Raw genomic sequence first — 23630 nt, forward strand, 5'->3', positions numbered from 1 at the left:
CTAAGTGGAACCGAGATGGGCTATGTGGTTTTTAAAAGGCTGCAAGTTTGGTATCTGTGTGTTTCAGCATCTCTTGGTTCATCTTGCATGATCTTACTGTGTGGGTTCACTGGACTGCCACTAGACCACAGGTTGATTTAATTGGCATTTTTAGAGAGTACATTTTATGTTATGCTTTTAGGGATGGTGTGTAATAATGCTGAGCATATTTGTTTCTCATTCCAGCCCGACTTGCTGAACTTCAAGAAAGGTTGGATGGTGAAGCTGGATGAGCAAGGACATGTAAGCAATAAATTAAACCTACGAACATCACCAGAACAACTGATGTTGCTTTTCTAATGCTTCAGGGAAATTTAAACACTTGAAAAAAATAACATTTATTGATGCCATGAGATTTGAAAATGGTACTTTTCTTTTTGGTGAGTTTATCAAAGTGGGCAGTCGGTCGAAGTTCAAACGGTTATCTGAACGTTCACCTAAAACATTCTAGAATGTCTGTAGCATTCTATGGCCTTTTAGTGCCACGCGTCAGTCAGTCTTTGATGGCACAGCTTCAATGGGTGACAGTTGAAAGGGTAATGTGGTGCTTCTCTTTTTACAGCAGGTCTATGCTCTTTTACAGCTATGTTTATTGCGAAGACTGATGCTCCAACGCTATATTACACAGTCTAAATGAACATTAAGCTTTCATAGAAATCGTTACTTTTCAGAGGGCTACCAACATCACTTCAGTCTCCTCCGCTGTCATAGGGGTTTGTTCTTGTCTTTCTCTTTGCTGTGTGTATTGCACACAGAAGCCAAGCTTCCAATGTCATTACTCCATTATTTCTTAGTTTCTCATAACTCTCACTGGCACTAAATGGATGTTTTTATTCTCAGTCTACAGCAGTAACAGAACAGTTTCTGTATTCCCAGTGAACTCTGTGACCTGTATTCCCTCTCTCCTTTTCTGAACAGTGGAAGAAGTATTGGTTCGTACTGACAGACCACAGCCTCGGATACTACAAGGACTCCATTGCTGAAGAGGTGACTTATTTTTCAATCCATCTAGACTGGTCATTCGTCCTAGTTTAACTGTGACCAACAGTAGCAATGGCAATAGTTATCTTTAAAGAAATGGAATACATGTTTGCCAGTACAGTTTTGGTTTCCTATTGATATCTCCGTAAGTACCCAGTTAAAAAATGTATAATCTCAACTCCTCCAGTGCTGATAATAGTCTATTCTGTTTTCCTGATTTTGTTTTCATCATCTGTAATGTTGCTGTATTGCAGGCTTCAGATCTGGATGGGGAAATAGACCTGTCTACGTGTTATAATGTCACTGAATACCAGGCTCAACGCAACTACGGCTTCCAGATACATGTAAGCCCCAATCACTCGCGTACAATCTCAGATTATCTATGTAATAACAATGATTTGCATTTATGTATTCACTTTTTTTTTATTATTATTAAAAAGCTCTTCAATGTATGGATGTAACACACCCCTTCACTATCACCCAATAGTGCAGCAGTTAATGTACAGTTTGAATCTAACGCCCTAACTGTCCTCCTCAGACCCAGGAGGGCGTGCACACCCTGTCGGCCATGACTGCAGGCATAAGGAGGAACTGGATCCAGGCTGTCATGAAAAACGTCAGACCCTCCACTGCTCCGGATGTGGCAAGCAACCATGGCTCCTTCTCCCCACCGGAGGGACTGGTTCGGCCGGACGTGACCCAGGACTCCCTTTCCTCCGAAGCCTCGTCCATGGAGCGAGAGCCAGGGCCAGGCCCCAAGAAAAGTCGGGCCCGCGAGCGCCGGCGAGAGGGCCGTTCCAAGACCTTCGACTGGGCCGAGTTCCGACCCATCGCCCAGGCTCTAGCCCAGCAGCGGGCCCGGGAGGCCGAGCCCCTGCAGACTGACCTAGGAGACCCCGATCGAAGCCAGAGGCGGGAAGAACGAAGGAGGAGGTATGAGTCTGTGACTAGTTCCTCCGTGGACCAACCAGCAGGCTCCGAGGTTGGGAGAATGGACTTTGAGAGTGGGGGAGGGAGTGAAGGCAGCCCTGGGGGTGAGTGTGGGGGTCCCCCCTCCCTGGAGAGGCAGCAGAAGGTGGAGGAGGAGATCGAGCAGCACTGGCAGCAGGTGGAGCAGACACCCATCAGGGATGAAAGGAGGGTACCTCTGCCCTTGACACTGCAGACCAGGGAGACGGCCGAGCTGGAGAAACTGCTGGAGAGCTACAAGAAAGGGGTGAGTATGGGTTTTGTGTGTATGTGAGTGCGCATGTGGTTCACCTGAACCGAGATCAATGTAATGTAAAAGGTTGGGTTCTTGATAGGTCAGTGCTCTCCTGTGTTTCCTCATTTTCACCTTGTCCGTTCTGTGGTGCCTCTCCCAGGTAGAAGAACTGAAGGTGCAGTTGGAGAGCTGTCACCAGCAACTGGTGGACTCCAACCAGCACAAACACAATCTGGAGGTCCAGCTGAAGACGGCTCTGGAGAGAGAGCAGCACGTCCGCACCGGATACATCTCCCCGGTAAGCACCACAGCTCAAGCTTCTTCTTCTTCCCCTCCACCTCCTCATCCTCAGAGCTGTTTTATTCTCTAGAGGCAGTCGTGTTGAGTTCATACCTGAGCTAAGATTTCATCAACTCAAAGTACAGATTGAGCTGTATTCTTCTTCAATTTGTAACCTCCTTTGCATGTTGTATTTTTTATTGTGAGAAAACAAAACTGACTGACATCAAAGCTACAAACCAGCTCCAGAATGTGCCTTTGCATGAGTCCGTTCATTGCATGTGAGGAGAAACATGAAGATCTTGTTTTTATGACTCCTTTTTACAGCTTCTTCTGGTTCATCCCCTCTTGCTGTTGTTTTTTAGAAGTAGGACAGATGTCATGAACTCATGCTAGTGTGTTGAACATGATGCATTCAATTAATGATTAACATTAGATGGATACGTTTCCTTATCAGTGTTCCTGTAATGCTGTAGATGGCATGAATGCATTAGGCCACTTGACTTCAACAGTAGAGCCGTAGTTGTTGAAATGATGACGTTTGGCTCAGAACTGTATAAAAACATTTTCGGCTTGTCTCATTATGAATTTTTATGCATGTATTTCATATTTTTTCATATTTTATTAACCACTGTTCCGACCATCCATTTTTCTTTTAACCGATGTGTGAGCCATACCATTATGCAGGTGTTAGTTGTCTATTGGGTTTTTGTGTGTGTGTGTGTGTGTGTGTGTGTGTGTGTGTGTGTGTGTGTGTGTGTGTGTGTGTGTGTGTGTGTGTGTGTGTGTGTGTGTGTGTGTGTGTGTGTGTGTGTGTGTGTGTGTGTGTGTGTGTGAGGGGAAAAAGAGAGCACGTGAGAGGTGATAATCTGTCCGTACGGTGGGTGAATTGATGCTTTTTGAATTCCTCACCACATATTGTGTAAATCTGCTGAGGTTATCAAAGACATTTAAAAAAAATAAAAAGATAAAAAAGATAGTTTGTGTAACAATCAAAATTAGATTCAGTTAAAAGGGGACTCTGGAGAAATGTTTGAGTTGATGGCTATGATGTTTAGAGAGGGAGAGAGGGAATGTAAGCAATTTATGCTGACCTTTGTGTTTTTGCTAAAGCCTTCAAAACAGGTCATTGACATCCTCATAAGAAAGGAAAATAATACATTTCCTGTTCATGCTCTGGTTTTTACTGGAACCATACATTTTTACCTGCATTGTTACATTTGCAATTATGCAATGTGATGCAATTTGATGAGTGCCTTTTGAGAAATGTTTCTGCTTTTGTGAAAGACACGAAGAGTTCAGAAAAAGGAGATTTCAAGAACGTTGTTTATTCCTAGGACCTGGTATGCCACTCATCTCTAAGTAAACCACCTAGCTAGCACTAATTTTGCATTACTTACCCCATTAAATAACTCTTAACCATTTAATGTGCATGTTCTTTTGTGATTTACTAACCATGGCCATTAAATCTCTTTCCATTGCTCTAATTCTAATAATTTAGCCTAATGATAGAAGCTGGATTCTACCTCTGTAATGTTTTTAATCATTATGTTTAGTTACATCATTTTCTAGTCAAAATTATAATTGTTATTATTTCATAATGTTTCATTTTTATGAATCCAGAGGGAAATAATTGATGGATTACCTAAAACAATTTAGGTAGCCTTTTTCACCCCGCTGTGTGTGTTAACCAACTGTCTGGTCCCCTTTTCCAAGCTGGAGCTCCCTTTGGTTCTGGAGGCTGATATCGAGCCCCAGACGAAGAGGCCAGAACTGGTTCATTCTCAAGCTCAGAGCTTAGCAAGGAAGTACCAGGAGACCAAAGAGCTCCTGCAGCTACAAGAACTGAAAAAGCGCAATATGCAGGCACAGCTTGGACTCTCGCTTTCTCACCTCTCCATCAAGGAACCTTACCTTTCCGACCCCCAAACAACAGCCCCTCTGCACAGCCTGCCTCCGTCAGAGCCACCCGTCGAAAAGACCGTTAGCTTTTTGATCAAAGATAGTGCAGACATTATTCAAGAGTTAGAGGACTTGATCTCAGGAAAGCTCCTGACTCTAAAGGGACTGGATAGATTGCTACGATCTCACAGTGAATTCAGTCTGGAGGGTAGTCAGGATATAGGAGAAAAAGGTAGCTGTGAGAGGCTCTTGCAGAGCTGGAAGTATCAGCAAGAGGTAGAGAACGAGACTATGAGGAAGAGCTTGGCCAGGGCGGGTGAAAGCATCCGCAATTACGAATCACGACTCCTGACCATGGAAGACATGCTGGGAAGGGTTCAGAAGCAGAAGGTGGAGAGCCTGAAGAGCTCTTATGGACCGCTTTGTCAAAATGAAGAGCACTCTGAAAGCCACGAGATCACAATCAGGACTTTGTCCCAGAGGGTCGAACTTCTAACGAGCGAAAATGGAGCGCTGAACCAGCGCTATCAGGAGATAGTGAACCAACTAACTGAGGCAGATAGGGAGATAGACAGGCTTAAAGCTGAGCTAATCAGCCTGCAAGGCGGGAAACAGCACCTACTGGTCCTAGAGGAGCTGAACGGAGTTAGGGCCAGACTAGCGGAGAGCGAAGCCCACACTATCAACAGGGAGTTTTATGAGCGCGAGCTGAATGAGAAATCTGTGAAGCTTCATGAGGCACTGGTCACCCTGGAGGTGCTAGGAAACAGCCTGAAGGACACGGAGAGAAGACTGCAGCTGAAAGAGGCCACTCTCAAAGGTCTGGGATTCCAAATGGCCAAGGAAGGTGACGATGAGCCCCCTAAGGAGAAACTCAAAGAGCAGCTGGAGGCCACAGAGGCCAAGCTCTTAGAAAAGGAAGCGCTCCTTCAGTCCACACAGCATCTCTGTAGAGAACTTCAAGCTCAGACGGTTGAACTTAAAACTAGAAACCAGGAATCTGAGAGACTCCAGAGTCAGAAACTTGTAGAGGCAGAGAATGAGATTAGGATGTTGCGAGCAAAGTTAGAGGTAGAGGCAAAGTCAGCTCGGGGGGAACAAGAAGTGAATGTTAGTGAAGAGTTGATGCAGACAAGTGAGAGGCAGGTAGTAGACGAAAGTGTTATAAAGCAATTAGTAGGTGGGGTAAAAATGAAGTCTGAGGCCCTTAGTCAGGTGTTAGAGGTGTTAGCGAAGGTAGATATTAGTGTGGACAAAACGCTAATTGATATGAAAAGTACTTTACATATCACAGACTGCCTTGGGTCCTTTGAAGAGGAGCCGAATGAAGTAAGTCAAAGAATAATGAAAAGGTTGGTATTCGAGGCAGAGTTCTGTAGTCGTCTGTTAAGTGCTGTAGAGGTTAACCCAGGCGAGACGGAAGGTGAAAGTGCATGTAGTTTTGAAAGGTGTGTGGCAGAGCGTATGGTAGCTGAGAAGAGCATGTTGCTGTTGATGAACAGGATTTGTCCTCGACCAAAGATGGAAGTTGATAATGAGATGACTGTGGCTGCACAGCCCATGGAAGCAGACCTTTTGAATTGGTCCAGCTGGCTTGATAAGGACACCAACACTCTCATTTTGAAAGATTTAATAGAGGCATTGCAAGATAAAGTGTTTTTGTTGAACCTAATTGCCTCCACCATTGAGACGTCCACTAATGACAGGCTCCTGTCCTTGGTCCTAGCTAGCTTTGATTCCAGCAAACTAAAGAAACAATGGTCTGAGCACCTTGAAGACGCAGCCACAGAAGCCCACATGTCCTATCTCATCAGCAGGCTGAAGTTCCAACACGAGAAAGAGCTGAAAGAAACAATGCCTGAAAAACGTCCGATTGGCAACTCCGACTGTGCCAACTGCTCTCTACTAAGAGAACTGAACCGAGATCTACAATCCAAAATGGCGGATATACAGAATTATCTGTCAAGCCTTGAAAGCCCTATGAGTGAAGATACTAGACCAATAACACACATTCAGATCGAAGGAGAGCCCATTGACTCCCTGGACAAGGCCATTCAGCTACAGGACATGGTGGCCAAGCACAAGCTGGAGCTGCGGGAGATCAAGGACGTCTACGCACAGGAAACAGAAAAGCTGAGACAGGAGGTGGCAAAGGTGGCCGAGATATTGCGTCTAGAACGTGAAGAGAACGTGAAGGAGATCGACTCTCTGACTGTCTGCATGGAGAACCTGAAGAAGAAACACGAGATGGAGAGGAGTGTTCTGCTGGAGAAGTTCCACCACCAGATGGATGTCACCCCAGGAGGAAGCTATCTCACTGGGGCAGAGGATGGGACGATGTCCCCTGAGACCTCCACAACCTCTGCCCTCAAGGAGCGAATCCAGGATCTGGTGGCCCAGGTCTCAACCATGACGGAAGAGATTAAGCAGAGGGAGGGCCAGGGTGACGCAGCTACCCTTCGGCTGAAATACGACAAAGACCTGGAGAATCTGAAGGTGGAAGCCATTCCTTGTACTTGCTGTTCCTCCGTCCGTGATGCCTTCTGTCTCCTTGTGGCACCCCCCACCCTCCCCGACCCCCTCCTACCTGCCCTTACCCCCCTTTCCCCTCTAACCCTGCTCTGCTCACTCTGCTTTCCTTTTCTTTGTAGAACAGTATCCTCCAATGTTGCATGGTTGACTAATTCACTGTTCAGTGCATGTAGTTGTTGACACTAGTTGTGTGCTGAGGAACCCATTTTGTTTCACAGGAAAAGGTTAGTTAACTAGAACTTCCAGACCTAGGGCAACTGGAACATTGTTAATGTGGGAGGCAACCCATCTGCCTAGAGAGACTAACCAGAACCTGTCCTACAGTCACATGAAAGTCAGGCTGACAGAATTTATTTTTAAGTCATGTTATATAGTGTCTATCAGCATATTTTCACATCCAATGCTAAATTGCCCCTTATCATACCATAAAGTATAGTTGCTGATGAAATGAGTTCCTCAGAAGGCACAGTTTGATGTGCTTGATTACAGATTTCTTTCTTCAATTGGCGTTGTATATTAGAAGTGTCAAAGACAAATGGTTGAACCCCTTTTAAAGCTGTCTAACTATTGAGTTATCCTCAACAGACACATGATTTAGGTAATGAGGTGGATGTATTGCTTTTTTTCTTGAGGATGAAATCAGCTGCATTTGAAGATGCATGGGGCTTACCTTTTTGTCTTTGATGTTGTGATGTTGCTTTAACTGGCTAAACGTTCAACTTTTCCCCTCCTGACTTGCTGATTAACAATTCATGATAATTGACATGCATTCAAAACATTGCAGAATACTTGAAGCTTAGACGTATTACTTTTTTGGAAAAGTAATGCTTAAAAGGACGAAATGTAAAGCAAGATCTAATCGCAACTGAAAAGTTTACTAACCACAAGTCATTCCCTGATGATCATCTACCCAGAATCTTGGGTACTGTATGTAAACGTATAGTTACCCAGATGTTTCTATATGTCGTAGAGCCTATGATTGTATATATTTTGACTACAGAGTATTTCCAGGTAAAAATATTTTTCTCCATTGTCATGGTTTCTCTACATTACATTATGTTGTAGATGTGTATTAGAATTACACACGTAATTTATGATCAGGCTCCAGCTGTACAGTCGTGGCCAAAAGTTTTGAGAATGACACAAATATTAATTTCCACAAAGTCTGCTGCTTCAGTGTCTTTAGATATTTTTGTCAGATGTTACTATGGAATACTGAAGTATAATTACAAGCATTTCATAAGTGTCAAAGAGTCAATATTTGCAGTGTTGACCCTTCTTTTTCAAGACCTCTGCAATCCGCCCTGGCATGCTGTCAATTAACTTCTGGGCCACATCCTGACTGATGGCAGCACATTCTTGCATAATCAATGCTTGGAGTTTGTCAGAATTTGTGGGGTTTTGTTTTTCTACCTGCCTCTTAAGGATTGACCACAAGTTCTCAATGGGATTAAGGTCTCGGGAGTTTCCTGGCCATGGACCCAAATATCGATGTTTTGTTCCCCGAGCCACTTAGTTATCACTTTTGCCTTATGGCAAGGTGCTCCATCATGCTGGAAAAGGCATTGTTTGTCACCAAACTGTTCCTAGATGGTTGGTAGAAGTTGCTCTCGGAGGATGTGTTGGTACCATTCTTTATTCATGGCTGTGTTCTTAGGCAAAATTGTGAGTGAGCCCACTCCCTTGGCTGAGAAGCAACCCCACACATGAATGGTCTCAGGAGGCTTTACTGTTGGCATGACACAGGACTGATGGTAGCGCTCACCTTGTCTTTTCCGGACAAGCTTTTTTCCGGATGCCCCAAACAATCGGAAAGGGGATTCATCAGAGAAAATGACTTTACCCCAGGCCTCAGCAGTCCAATCCCTGTACCTTCTGCAGAATATCAGTTTGTCCCTGATGTTTTTCCTGGAGAGAAGTGGCTTCTTTGCTGCCCTTCTTGACACCAGGCCATCCTCCAAAAGTCTTCGCCTCACTGTGCGTGCAGATGCACTCGCACCTGCCTGCTGCCATTCCTGAGCAAGCTCTGTACTGGTGGTGCCCCGATCCCGCAGCTGAATCAACTTTAGGAGACGGTCCTGGCGCTTGCTGGACTTTCTTGGGCGCCCTGAAGCCTTCTTCACAACAATTGAACCGCTCTCCTTGAAGTTCTTGATGATCCGATAAATGGTTGATTTAAGTGCAGTCTTATTGGCAGCAATATCCTTGCCTGTGAAGCCCTTTTTGTGCAAAGCAATTATGACGGCATGTGTTTCCTTGCAGGTAACCATGGTTGACAGAGGAAGAATAATGATTCCAAGCACCACCCTCCTTTTGAAGCTTCCAGTCTGTTATTCAAACTCAATCAGCATGACAGAGTGATCTCCAGCCTTGTCCTCGTCAACACTCACACCTGTGTTAACGAGAGAATCACTGACATGATGTCAGCTGGTCTATTTGTGGCAGGGCTGAAATGCAGTGGAAATGTTTTTGGGGGATTCAGTTCATTTGAATGGCAAAGAGGGACTTTGCAATTAATTGCAATTCATCTGATCACTCTTCATAACATTCTGGAGTATATGCACATTGCCATCATACAAACTGAGGCAGCAGACTGAAAATTAATATTTGTGTCATTCTCAAAACTTTAGGCCACGACTGTATATGAATAGTTTTAAGAGCTGTTGTTTTCTCTTTCTAAGCAGATGGCATGGGTTGTAAACCTCAGGAAAGAAACATGCATGTAACTTCCAAAATAAAGGAAACACTTAAGTAAATTAGAGAGACAATGTATTTTGAAAGCAGGTGCTTCCACACAGGTGTGGTTCCTGAGTTAATTAAGCATTTAACATCCGATCATGCTTCGGGTCATGTATAAAATGCCCATTATTTTGGCTACCGTGACTGTAAGAAGAGATCTCTGTGACTTTGAAAGAGGCTTCTCAGTAACCAGATCTCAACCCAATTTAATCTTAAGGGAGATTCTGGAGTGGCGTCTAAGACAGCGTTTTTCACCACCATCAACAAAACTACAAATTATGGGATTTCTCATGAAAGAATGGTATCGCATTCCTCCAATAGAGTTCCAGACGCTTGTGGAATCTATGTCAATGCGCACTGAAGCTGTTCTGTCAGCTCGTGGTGGCCCAACACCCTATTAAGACACTTGATGAGACTATGTTGGTGTTTCCTTTATTTTGGCAGTTACCTGTAGATCTTCTAGTCAGGTTTACGACACAGTTGGATGCACAGCTGACATGAAATGCAAGACATATGCTATTCCATGTCTTTTGTTGCTGCTGGTGATATATTCTTTGTATTGTTGTTGTATATAGCGATAGACAGGTGGTATCCAGGTATTTGTGCAGTAGCAGTGCTCTTGGTCGTAGATGGCTGCTGTGTGTGCAGGACAGGTTTCATCCCTTGAACAGCACATTCCCTCAGTAAGACCCACACTTTGTTTGCAAATTTCTCAATAGTGCAGTTGTATACTACACACCAGCCACCCCACTAAACAGGAAATGAGCCACACACACACTAAACAAAGGGCACGTGTTGCTTGTTGTGATGTCACAACAGGAAGTGTCCCCATACAGTTAATGTCGGAAGTTTACATAAACCTTAGCCAAATGCATTTAAACACAGTTTTTCACAATTCCTGACATTTAATCCAAGTAAAAATTCCCTGTTTTAGGTTAGTTAGGATCACCACTTTATTTTAAGAATGTGAAATGTCAGAATAATAGTAGAGAGAATGATTTATTTCAGCTTTTATTTCCAAGCATACTTAGTGTATGTAAACTTTTGACCCACTGGAATTGTGAATTACAAGTAAAATAATCTGTCTGTAAACAATTGTTGGAAAAATTACTTGTGTCATGCACAAAGTAGATGTCCAGCCGACATGCCAAAACTATAGTTTGTTAACAAGAAATCTGTGTAGTGGTTGAAAAACGAGTTTTAATGACTCCAACCTAAGTGTATGTAAACTTCTGACTTCAACTGTATATCCAGCCAGGAAGTTGGCTCACTCTGTCTCAAAGTTCATTCCCATCTGGGCCAGTTTCCCGAGCACTGGGGACTTATCCCTGTGAAAACAGACTTTGGCTAGAGAGGGAGCATAGGACAGCACCGTTGACTGAGTACTCGGATTAGCAGCGCTGAATAGAGGACGGAAGTAGGTTTTGGGTCGAGCTGGTCGGAAGGCTATTCAAATCCCCTCTTGTGGAAACATGCACTGTAATTATAATAGCATTGTGAATGGCTCTTTCTAAAGCCGTGTTGATCAGGATTACTCCCTCCTCTCCCCAGCCTCCTTTCTCTATATCAAGGTTTTCCAAACTCAGTCCTGGGACCTCCCCTGGGTGCACGTTTCGGCTTTTGCCCTAGCACTACACAACTGATTCAAATACTCAACTCATCACCAAGCTTTGATTATTTGAATCCGCTGTGTATTGCTAGGGAAAAAAGCAAAATATGCACCCAGGTAGGGCTGAGCGATATGGTCTAAAACTCATCTAAATTTTCTCAAACTTATGGCCGATTCACAATATACAGTACCAGTCAAAAGTTTGGACACACCTACTTATTTCAGAGTTTTTCTTTATTTTTTACTATTTTCTACTTTGTAGAATAGTAGTGAAAACATCGAAACTATGAAATAACACATGGAATTATGTAGTAACCAAAAAAGTGTTTAACAAATCTAAATATATTTTATATTTGAGATTCTTCAAAATAGCCACCCTTTGTCTTGATGACAGCTTTGCACACTATTGGCATTCTCTCAACCAGCTTAATGATGTAGTCACCTGGAATGCATTTCAATTAACAGGTGTGCCTTGTTAAAAGTTAATTTGTGGAATTTCTTTCCTTAATGTGTTTGAGCCAATCAGTTGTGTTGTGACAAGGTACGGGGTGGTATACAGAAGATAGCCCTGTTTGGTAAAAGACCGAGTCCATATTATCCAGAACCTAGGCTGAATACATGCCTTCCACAACCATAAGATACACTTGTAATTTAATTATTTTATCAAAATAGTTATACCTGTTTTTTGTAACTTTAAATTGAACCAGAACGATGCATAATGCGCATTCACTAATGTAGCAGGCATTATAGAAAATTAACACAATCTCTCAAGCACAAGCCCAAGCACTTGGATCAAACTATAATTTCACAAGCTCTAAATTTAAGGCCAAAAAGTTGAATTGTTATTAACACACCCTTCTGTCTGTCGCCAACTGTTTGAACAGCATGCTAGCCTGTCCACTTTGTTCAGATGCTGAAATCAAGTGGCCTACCATATTTCTCAGAATGAGAACAAGTTGCCAGTTCCTTATATAATTGTTTTATGCTTATTGCACATTTATAAAGCACAGATTAAATAGCTAGTATAACAACCTTCATTTTATTTCAAGGCTGCTAGCGATATGTGGTACTGCGCATTACATTTCCAGAATTAATGTTCATTGGTACATCTGTTTTAGTAGAGTGTGCTCTGCTCGAAATTTGAGGAGTTGAAACAACCTTTTGAACCATACCTTGTTTATCATCTCTATTACAGTAAAATAATGTCTCCGGGTAACGAGTTGAAACCGTTTGTCAGAGAGGAAGAAGTGACCTCTCATCTTTGTTGTTGTGAGTGGTAAGGGGAGGGGCTTGGGACAAAGAAGCAAACCGAGAGGTTTCACTCTCGACAGAATCTGTCCAAAATATACCCTATGCTCTTATTTTGAATCTAAGTTTGTCGAAGGCTTCCCGCCTTTGGGACAACGACTCCCATTGTTAGGGCGGAGACATCGAGAAATACAAAAAAAACTTGATTCTGCGATACAGGCATTTGGAATATCGCACAAAAGCATACATTATCGCCCAGCCCTACACCCGGTGGGGCCCCGGGACTGAGTTTGGGACCAAGTTTATGGAAGCTCTGGTCTATACCACTGAAAGGCAATCCACAGACAGGCTGGCCCTGCCACCTCACGATGAAGACACATCAGATTCCACTGTCTGTCCCCACAGAATCAGCCTATTATCCATTGTTTTGTTTGGTCTCATCTTAACCTCCTACATTCTACCAAAGATTTGTTCAATGGTAACAGATTATAGGTTTTTCAAATTATAGACTTTTACATTTTAGTAATTTAGCAGACAGGAGCAATTAGAGTTAAGTGCTTTGCTCAAGGGCACAGCAGCAGATTTTTTTACTTTGTCGGCTCGGGGTTTCAAAACGGCAACCTTTTGGTTACTGGCCCAACGGTCTTAACCGCAAGGTTACCTGCCGCCCTAGACAGCACACAATATCACACTAGACATGAACTAAATTTGTAATAGGTGTTTTATTTGCAAGCGGCCCAGAGTTTACTTAGCTAAAAACCTGGCAGTGGTTGAATACCTTTACTGTTGCAGGGTTAATTAGGCTACAGAACACCGCCTTCTCAATCACATTACGTTCTCGCTGCCTATGCATTCCTTTAACATATTGTGTATTCTGTTATTTTCTTAACACTTTGTACCATATGCTTATGTTGCTCATGGCTAAATGTGCAGTAGCTAGCTCGGTGTTTGTCATCAGTGTCAATGAATGGATGGTCAGCAGTGGTTGATGCTAGGGCCAGGAGTTTTTCCTGAACTGGACAAGATCTGGATCAGAGTTGATTGGCATTAACTAGATCCAGAGTTTGACTTGTCCAGGAAAACATTTTAGGGTCCTCTATACACTATAACTAGGGTCAAGAGTTTTTCATAGTCATGGCACATGGTCTGGCAGGATAAACTCTTGGCCCTAGCTTATGGTTGCATGTGGACTCACTTTTCCCACATTACCTTCCATTAATAGGCCACCTGTGAGAGGGGCTTTACTGCCATGGAGGATTCCCACCAGAAGGTGATCGACGAGCTGCAGAGGAAACACCAGAGAGAGCTGGAAAACCTACACGAGGAAAAGGAGAGGCTGCTAGCCGAGGAGACTGCCGCTACCATAGCCGGTCAGTAGTAATTACGATAGCTATCAGCATTCGCACCTTAGTAATCATATAGGCCGAGTGTCCCTTGCTAGCAGTAGCATCAGGCTAACATTAAGTATTTTGTTCACTTGCGTTCGCAAACCCATAATTGTGAGTTACCATGGTCCAAAAGGCTCCAGCTGGCCACCCAGACTATTTACATTGACACCCCCCCTTTGTTTTTACACTACTGCTACTCGCTGTTTATTATCTATGCATAGTCACTTTACCCCTACCTACATGTACAAATTAGCTCGACTAACCTGTACCCCCACACATTGACTCGTTACCGGTACCCCCTGTATATACAGTGGCTTGCGAAAGTATTCACCCCCTTGGCATTTTTCATATTTTATTGCCTTACAACCTGGAATGAAAATAGTTTTTTTGGGGATTTGGATCATTTGATTTACACAACTTGCCTACCACTTTGAAGATGGAAAATATTTTTTATTGTGAAACAAATAAGACAAAAAATTCTGAACTTTAGCGTGTGTAACTATTCACCCCCCCAAAGTCCATACTTTGCAGAGCCACCTAATGCAGCAATTACAGCTGCAAGTCTCTTTGGGTATGTCTCTATAAGCTTGGCACATCTAGCCACTGGGATTTTTGCCTTGAAGGCAAAACTTCTCCAGCTCCTTCAAGTTGGATGGGTTCCGCTGGTGTACTGCAATCTTTAAGTCATACCACAGATTCTCAATTGGATTGAGGTCTGGGCTTTGACTAGGCCATTCCAAGACATTTAAATGTTTCCCCTTAAACCACTCGAGTGTTGCTTTAGCAATAGACTTAGGGTCATTTTCCTGCTGGAAGGTGAAATTCCGTCCCAGTCTCAAATCTCTGAAAGACAAACGGGTTTCCCTCAAGAATGTCCCTGTATTTAGTGCCATCCATCATTCCTTCAATTCTGACAAGTTTCCCAGTCCCTGCCGATGGAAAACCATGCCCACAGCATGATGCTGCCACCACCATGCTTAACTGTGAGGATGGTGTTCTAGGGGTGATGAGAGGGGTTGGGTTTGCACCAAACATAGTGTTTTCCTTGATGGCCAAAAAGCTCAATTTTAGTCTCATCTGACCAGAGTACCTTCTGTTTGGGGAGTCTCCCACATGCCTTTTGGCAAACACCAAACGTGTTTTCTTATTTGTTTCTTTAAGCAATGGCTTTTTTCTGGCCACTCTTTCGTAAAGCCCAGCTCTGTGGAGTGTACAGCTTAAAGTGGTCCTATGGACAGATACTCCAATCTCCACTGTGGAGCTTTGCAGCTCCTTCAGGGTTGTCTTTGTTGCCTCTCTGATTAATGCCCTCCTTGCCTGGTCTGTGAGTTTTGGTGGGCGGCCCTCTCTTGGCAGGTTTGTTGTGGTGCCATATTCTTACAATTTTTTAATAATGGATTGAATGGTGCTCCGTGGGATGTTCAAAGTTTCTGTGATTTTTATTTTATTTTTTATAACCCAACCCTGATCTGTACTTTTACACAACTTTGTCCCTGGCCTGTTTGAAGAGCTCCTTGGTCTTCATGGTGCCACTTGCTTAGTATTGTTGCAGACTCTGGGGCCTTTCAGAACCGGTGTATATATATACTGAGATATGTGACAGATCATGTGACACTTAGATTGCACACAGGTGGACTTTATTGAACTAATTATGTGACTTCTGAAGGTAATTGGTTGCACCAGATCTTATTTAGGTGCTTCATATATATATATATATATATATATATATATATATGCACGCACCACTTTTCAGTTTTAAATTGTTTAGAATTTTAGGAAAAAAGTTATTTTTTTCACTTCACCAATTTTGACAATTTTGTGTATGTCCATTACATGAAATCCAAATAAAAATCCATTTAAATTACAGGTTGTAATGCAACAAAATAGGAAAAACGCCAAGGGGAATGAATACTTTTGCAAGGCACTGTAGCATTGTTATAGTTATTTATTGTTACTTTTAATTACATGTTTTACATTTGTTTATTTTGTAAATATTTTCTTAACTCTATTTCTTGAAATGCATTGTTGGTTAAGGGCGTGTATAAGCATTTCACGGTAAGGTCTACACCTGTTGTGTTGGGCGCATGTGACAAATACAATTTGATTTGATTTAGTTTTTTTAGTTAGCAGATGGTCCAGGTATGCTAGAGCTCTCCCCCAATAACAATGTTCTTTGTTTTGGTTGCCCCAGCGATCGAGGCGATGAAGAACGCCCACCGGTCGGAGCTGGAGAAGGAGCTGGACAAGGCCCGCAAGTCCAACAGCAACACGGAGAACGCAGACATAGAGGAGATATGCAGGCAGCACGAGTAAGTTAAGATATCATGTAGGGCTGGAAATTGACAGGGACCTCACAATACTATGTTATCACGATACTTTGGTGCCGATATGATATGTATTGCGATTCTCACAATTCTTTGTGTTGTGATTCGATTATGTGATTTTTATTGCGATTCGATGTAAAAATGCTGAAAACGTATTTTTCGCCCTATTTTAAAAGAAGACGGAGAACAAGCTATGAAGAAAAAATACTGGCGTTTTGGTGCAGGTACAGCCAACTAGCGCTAAAATAATATTGCCATATTGTCAAAATGATACAATATATCGTCAAAAATAATATCCCGAAATGTAACTGTCGATTTTTTTTCTTTTTTTTTCTTCCCCCATCAATACTGTCATGTCCCCTCAGTACCACAAGTACATTACCATCGCCAAGACCATATTATCTTCAAGTTATCATATCCCCTAAGTACCACAAGCACATTATATACAGTACACGATGCAAAGACACTCTCCAAGATCATACAATCTTGAACTCGCAATAAGCAGGTCAGGTCTCAGGTCTTCATTGAGAGTTAAGACTCAAATTTCCAGTCCAGACTTAAGTCAATGTTTACAATGTTTACTGTTTTTCTTCAGTCAAAACTACTGACTCAAGTCCGCATCGCTCCCGAATAACTGCCTTACCCTTTAGCATACAACCAGGTGCAAAATGATTGCCACCCTTGGTAAAGATTAGTAAAAATGACTGTATAAAATAAACAATACAAATACTGAGTTATTATTGTATGCTACATAAAAAATTGGCAAATTATATTATTTTAAACTACCGTAATTTCCAGACTATTAAGCGAACCTGAATATAAGCCGCACCCACTGAATTTTAATAAAATTATTATTTTGAACATAAATAAGCCGCACATGTCTATAAGCCGCAGGTGCCTACCGGTACATTGAAACAAATTAACTTTACACAGGCTTTAACGAAACACGGCTTGTAACAAAAATAAATAGGCTTTAACGAAACACGGCTTGTAACAAAAAATTAAAAATTAGCAGTAAGCTTTAGTTGTCTTTTTACACTGAGTCAATTCCTCACGCTGCTGTTTCCAACGTCTTATCATCGACTCATTAAGACCAAGCTCCCGTGCAGCAGCTCTATTTCCTTTTCCAACAGCCAGATCAATCGCCTTCAACTTGAAAGCTGCATCATATGCATTTCTCCGTGTCTTTGTCATGATGAGGGTGACAACTGACTACCGTAATCAGAATGATGGGAAGTTTGAGAGCGCTCGATTTAATCTAAACAGTAAACAAAAAAGTTGTTTGACCTTAAACGCAAGCGTCCCACCCCTGTACACCCTATCAACAGCAGGTGAAATATCAAGGGCGCCAAATTTGAAAACAATTAAATGTCATAATTCAAATTTCTCAAACATACAACTATCTTACACCCTTTGAAAGATAAACATCTCCTTAATCTAACCACGTTGTCCAATTTCAAAAAGGCTTTACGGCGAAAGCATAAAGTTAGATTATGTTAGGACAGTACATTGAAAATAGCTGTGTGTAATGTTTTGTCAATGCAAAGACAGGCGTCACCAAAAGCAGAAAACCAGCTAAAATTATGCACTAACCTTTGACAATCTTCATCAGATGACACTCCTAGGACATTATGTTAGACAATACATGCATTTTTTGTTCTATCAAGTTCATATTTATATCCAAAAACAGCGTTTTACTATGGCGTTGATATTGAGGAAATATTTTCCCTCCAATACCGCCAGTCAATCAGCACAACAAATTAAATAATTACTATTCGAAAACATTGGTAAAATATTATATTGTCATTCAAAGAATTATAGATGAACATCTCGTGAACGCAACCGCATTGCCAGATTTAAAAATAACTTTACTGGGAAATCACACTTTGCAATAATCTGAGTACTGCGCCCAGAAAAATAGGCTTTGCGATACAGACTAGGCGCCATCTTGGAGTCATCTAAAATCAAAAATACTATGTAAATAATCCCTTACCTTTGATTATCTTCATCAGAAGGCACTTACAGGAATCCCAGGTCCATAACAAATGTAGTTTTGTTTGAAAAAGCTCATAATTTATGTCCAAAAAGCTCCGTGTTGTTAGCGCGTCCTGTAGGCTACTCAAAAACATGAACGACGCCCGCCGGACTTGTCTTCATCAAAGAGGGGGAAAAAAATATTTACGTTCGTTCAAACATGTCAAACGTTGTATAGCATAAATCATTAGGGCCTTTTTCAATCAGAACTTCAATAATATTCAAGGCGGACGATTGCGTTCTCTTTTAAAACGTATTGGAACGAGAGTACCCAAACATGCACTCGCGCGCCAGAGTAGTATCGGCCATCCGCTTATGACCAACGTTCCAAGTCTCTTGTTCGGTCAGTTTTCACAGTAGAAGACTCAAACCACTTTGTAAAGACTGGTGACATCTAGTGGATGGCGTAGGAAGTGCTCAATGATTAATACGTCCCTGTGTGTTTCAATGGCATAGGGCTTAAAAGTAATTCAACACATCAGATACACACTTCCTGTTAGAAATTGTCTCAGGGTTTTGACTGCCATATGAGTTCTGTTATACTTACAGACACCATTCAAACAGTTTTAGAAAATTCAGAGTGTTTTCTATCCAAATCTGTTAATAATATGCATATCCTAGCTTCTGAGTTGGTGTAGGAGGCAGTTAAAAATGGGCACATATTTTTTTCAAAATTCTCAATACTGCCCCCTAGCCCCAACAGGTTAACCCGTTCGGCAATTTCATTGGTCTAATGAAAGCTTCATGCCGCCAAAAAACTGAGCACGTCACAGAATGTGTTTTTTTGGAGAAAAAAAAATTGAAAGCGGCAAAAATCCATATATTAGCCGCGTCATTGTTTAAGCCGCGAGGTTCAAAGCCTGGGAAAAAAGTTGCGGCTTATAGTCCGGAATTTACGGTAATACAATTTCTCCGAAAATATTTGTATTAACCAGTAATAATTTATTTTCTCAAAAAGATATGGGTCAAAGTTATTGGCACCCGTTTTCAATACCTTTCAATACCTCTCTTTGTGAGGATAACGGCATGAGCCTTTTTCTAAAGTGTTTTATGAGATTCGAGAACACATCGGGAGGGATGTTAACTATTCCTCCATACAGAATCTTTCCAGATCCTTGATTTCCTTCCTCTGCACTTATGGACTGCCCACGTCACTCAGGAGCCCTAGCCCAACAATATCAAAGATCGGCCTCCCAAGGGGCGCAGGCTGGCGTCACGACAGACCGGGTTCGATCCCAGGCAGTGTCAAAGCCAGCCGTGACCGGGAGAACCATGAGGCGGCACACAATTGGCCCAGCGTCATCCGGGTTAGGGGAGGGTTTGGCCGGCCGGGATTTCCTTGTCCCGTCGCGCTTTAGCGACTCCTTGTGGCGGGCCTTGCGCCTGCAAGCTGACTTCGGTTGCCAGCTGGACAGTCTTTTCGTTGACACATTGGTGCGGCTTGCTTCCGGGTTAAGGGAGCAGTGTGTCAAGAAGCAGTGTGGCTTGGCAGGGTCGTGTTTCGGAGGACGCATGGCTCTCAACCTTTGCCTCTCCCGAGTCCATAGAGGAGTTGCAGCGACGGGACAAGACTGTTACTACCAATTTGGATATTACGAACATTTGTAAAACTTATTTTTTTATTCCATCAAATATCCACCACCATATTTTACAGCAGGTATGGGGTTCTTTTCTGCTTATGCATCCTTATTTCGGCATCAAACCCCACCACTGGTATGCATGACCAAAGAGCTCTATTTTCGTGTCATCTGATCATAGCACCAGTTCTAATCCAAGTGCCAATGCTGTTTAGCAAACTCCTGGCATTTACATTTATTGGATGACATGAGAATGAAGCTCTTTGGCCACGCACACCAGTGGTGGATTTGGTGTCGATATAAGGATGCATAAAATTAAAACATTACAAGGTAATTATTTACAAATGATTTACAAGTATGGCAAGCTAAAAATAGTTAACATACGGTTGTTGATGTGAAGAAATAAAAGCCGTGCATTCTGCCAGAGGAATTAGAACTTTGATCAATGACATCACTGTCAGGTTACCATGACAAGGACAGGGTCAAAGTATCATATATTTTTTTTTATGTCTCTTGTTCCGACCCCTTCCCAGTGCCAGCAAGCTAAAAATAGTTAACTTACGGTTGTTGATGTGAAGAAATAAAAGCCGTGCATTCTGCTAGAGGAATTAGAACTTTGATCAATGACGTCACTGTCAGGTTACCATGACAAGGACGGGGTCAAAGTATTATTTTTATGTCTCTTGTTCCGACCCCTCCCCAGTGCCGGCTACGCAAGAGATGTAGACTGAACAAAAATATACGCAACATGTAAAGTGTTGGTCCCATGTTTCATGAGCTGAAATTAAAGATCCCATAAATGTTCCACATGCACAAAAATCTTATTTCTCTCAAATATTGTGCACAAATGTATTTACATCCCTGTTAGTGAGCATTTCTCCTTTGCCAAGATAATCCATCCACCTGACAGGTGTGGCATATCAAGAAGCTGATTAAACAGCATGATCATTGCACAGGTACACTTTGTGCTGGGGACAATAAAAGGCCACTCTAAAATGTGCAGTTTTGTCACATAACACAATGCCACAGATGTCTTTTGAGGGAACGTGCAATTGGCATGCTGACTAGGAATGTCCACCAGAGCTTTTGCCAGATAGTTCAATGTTCATTTCTCTACCATAAGCCACCTCCAACGTCGTTTTAGATAATTTGGCAGTACGTCCAACCGGCCTCACCACCGCAGACCATGTGTATGTCGTTGATTTCGGTCGAGTGGTTTGCTGATGTCAATATTGTGAACAGAGTGCCCCATGGTGGTGGGGTTATGATATGGGAAGGCATAAGCTACTGACAATGAACACAATTGCATTTTATCGATGGCAACTCTATGCGAAGGACGTCGGGCTGCATGAAGCAAATGGTGGTCACGCCAGATACTGACTGGTTTTCTGATCCATGCCCCTACTTTTTTTAAGGTGTCTTTGACCAACAGATGCATCTCTATTCCCAGTCATGTGAAATCCATAGATTAGGGCCTAATGAATTGATTTCAATTGGCTGATTTACCTATATAAACTGTAACTCAGGAAAATCTTTGAAATTGTTGCATGAAGCATTTATATTTTTGTTCTGTGTGTGTGTGTGTGTGTGTGTGTGTGTGTGTGTGTGTGTGTGTGTGTGTGTGTGTGTGTGTGTGTGTGTGTGTGTGTGTGTGTGTTATATAAAGGGGTATGTATACTGGCACGAAAGTGGTATAAATGGGATGGCAAAAATTACTGCTGATCTCCTCAAAAGTTAAATCAGCTGCTCAATCATTTCAGTTGGCCTGAGTCTCTGAGCCTATTAAGATTGACGAGAGTTGTAGCATAGGCAGCGCAACAAGATTACAATTTACATATAATGTTCATAAACTTTCAATTTACATTAGCAAAGGAATGTCATGTGCCGAGAGAGGTTTCGGGGGCTGCAGTTAAAATTTACTGTAAATATCCCACTATAGCCTCTAGCCAGTACGCATGCTTTTAACAAACTATTCAGCTATGCAAGCAAGTTTCTATCTTAACCATATTACACACTTGAATAATGCAGTCACACCACATTATACTCTTGAATAATGCAACGATTCACAAGCATGTGCAGACAATTAAAGGGTTTATTTTCTCGTCCATACACTCATAACATTTTAGTTTCAAGACAAAAGCACAGCTACTGCTAGCTAGCTAGGTAAAGCTAAACAGCATGCTTCATCAAGTAACGTTAGCCCATCAAAAATGAGCGATTAGCCCTCGAACACGGATGTAAAAGTACAGTAGACCTACCTTACCCCCATTAGAACAAACCAGGCTTCATTTTTATTAATATCATGCAAATCCTTACGTGTGGTAAAAGCAAATTCTGACTGAAAATGTGGGTAATTCACTGGGGAGTTTAGATCAGCTGTTTTATATGGCTCTGTGCAGCCAGCCAAGCACCATTGACAGTTCTGTTTTTTGTTACTGCAATTTCAGATAAAAACTCAATAAAAACATGTCTCAAATATAAGGAAACAGTCTATACATTTCAGCTGTTTCAAAAACATTGATCTGCTATTACGATTTTTACTGTAGGTGTGTTGGGCTCAACAAGACAATTCGGTTTATACTGCCCTGCTTGGAGGGAGGGAAACTGTCGGGCGAGTGTCGTGCGCTACTTCCAGACGTAGCGGTCGAGACATGAGAAATTGACAGCTTTACATTACAGTAATAAGTATATTCTCTGGATTTCTTTCGATACCTCTCGACAATCTCCTATTTTCGTCAATGAAAATAGGCTCTGTTCATTATGAAGAGGTCTCTGAGTTTATGCGGGTTGGGCTGATAATTAGTTGTGATGACGTGTGAAGGTATTTCTCCTCACCTGCCCAATCTGCAAAGTGCCTGAGATCATATGACACATAAGTTCACCTCAGTCACAGGTGTAACTGCAGATGTCCTATCATTGCATATTATGAACATTTTTATTTCCTGTCAGTTTGAGCAGCAAAACAGCGTTGGGGGAAAGTTGCTCATCTGTCAAAATGGGGATATTCAAGATAAATAACTTAATTTTGCAATGCCGTCTCTTTCATTCAAGTTCAAACCCAACCCAGGGCCATGGGAATGAAAGGTTGGGCAAAGCCAGTATGTGAATGTGACTGGCTGTGCCTTGCCTGCTGTAACTAGGGCAACCTGGAACTGCGGTGGCGGCTGATCTTGCCAAGGTTGGAATTACAGACACACAGTTCCAGTTCTGTCAGGCCAAGGGCGTTTCATCAGTCTGTCTGGTGTTTTATTAAGGAACTGATTAGGAGCAGTCTGGCTCGGTCTGTCTAGACTCTAGATACATTGAAGCACCACTCCAGTGTCTGGCCAGAACTAAAATATGAAGGAAGGAGTTTCTGTAATGCTCCCTCTTCCGTACCGGAGTCTGGCTCCTTACAAGGCGTTTTCCTACTCACCCTACAAAATGAAGGAGTTTTCTATGCTCTGTGCTACTATTTCCTTTGGTCAGCTATTATGAGGGAAAAGAGAGCTCAGCATGGTCTTTGGTTGAGTTTCCTGAGTGTTACAAATATAAAGGTATGGTATTGATTGGGTGAGTGTTTTGCCCTGTATGGTCTGACTTACCGAGTGTTTTCCTGTGTTCTCTCTCTCTCTCTCTCTCTCTCTCTCTCTCTCTCTCTCTCTCTCTCTCTCTCTCTCTCTCTCTCTCTCTCTCTCTCTCTCTCTCTCTCTGTCTCTCTCTCTCTCTCTCTCTGTCTGTCTGTCTGTCTCTCTCTCTGTCTCTCTCTCTCTCTCTCTCTCTCTCTCTCTCCCT

The 23630-nt window shown here is 42.4% G+C and overlaps 1 protein-coding gene across 3 annotated transcripts in view; it reads left to right on the plus strand.

The window, feature by feature from the left end:
* Positions 1-23630, plus strand: part of LOC106589502 (myosin phosphatase Rho interacting protein) — a 75167-nt gene that overhangs the window by 48116 nt on the left and 3421 nt on the right. For 2 of the 3 annotated variants that reach the window (XM_014179564.2, XM_014179563.2), the window contains exons 9-16: positions 226-282; positions 958-1026; positions 1275-1364; positions 1559-2236; positions 2385-2522; positions 4220-6901; positions 13756-13903; positions 16113-16230. In XM_014179564.2, coding sequence (XP_014035039.1) covers positions 226-282; positions 958-1026; positions 1275-1364; positions 1559-2236; positions 2385-2522; positions 4220-6901; positions 13756-13903; positions 16113-16230 — 3980 coding nt within the window. The remainder of the gene's footprint in view (positions 1-225; positions 283-957; positions 1027-1274; positions 1365-1558; positions 2237-2384; positions 2523-4219; positions 6902-13755; positions 13904-16112; positions 16231-23630) is intronic. The other variant, XM_014179565.2, reaches the window with a different exon arrangement.

This window comes from Salmo salar, chromosome ssa28, assembly GCF_905237065.1.
Source record: "Salmo salar chromosome ssa28, Ssal_v3.1, whole genome shotgun sequence".
NCBI classification, from domain to species: domain Eukaryota; kingdom Metazoa; phylum Chordata; class Actinopteri; order Salmoniformes; family Salmonidae; genus Salmo; species Salmo salar.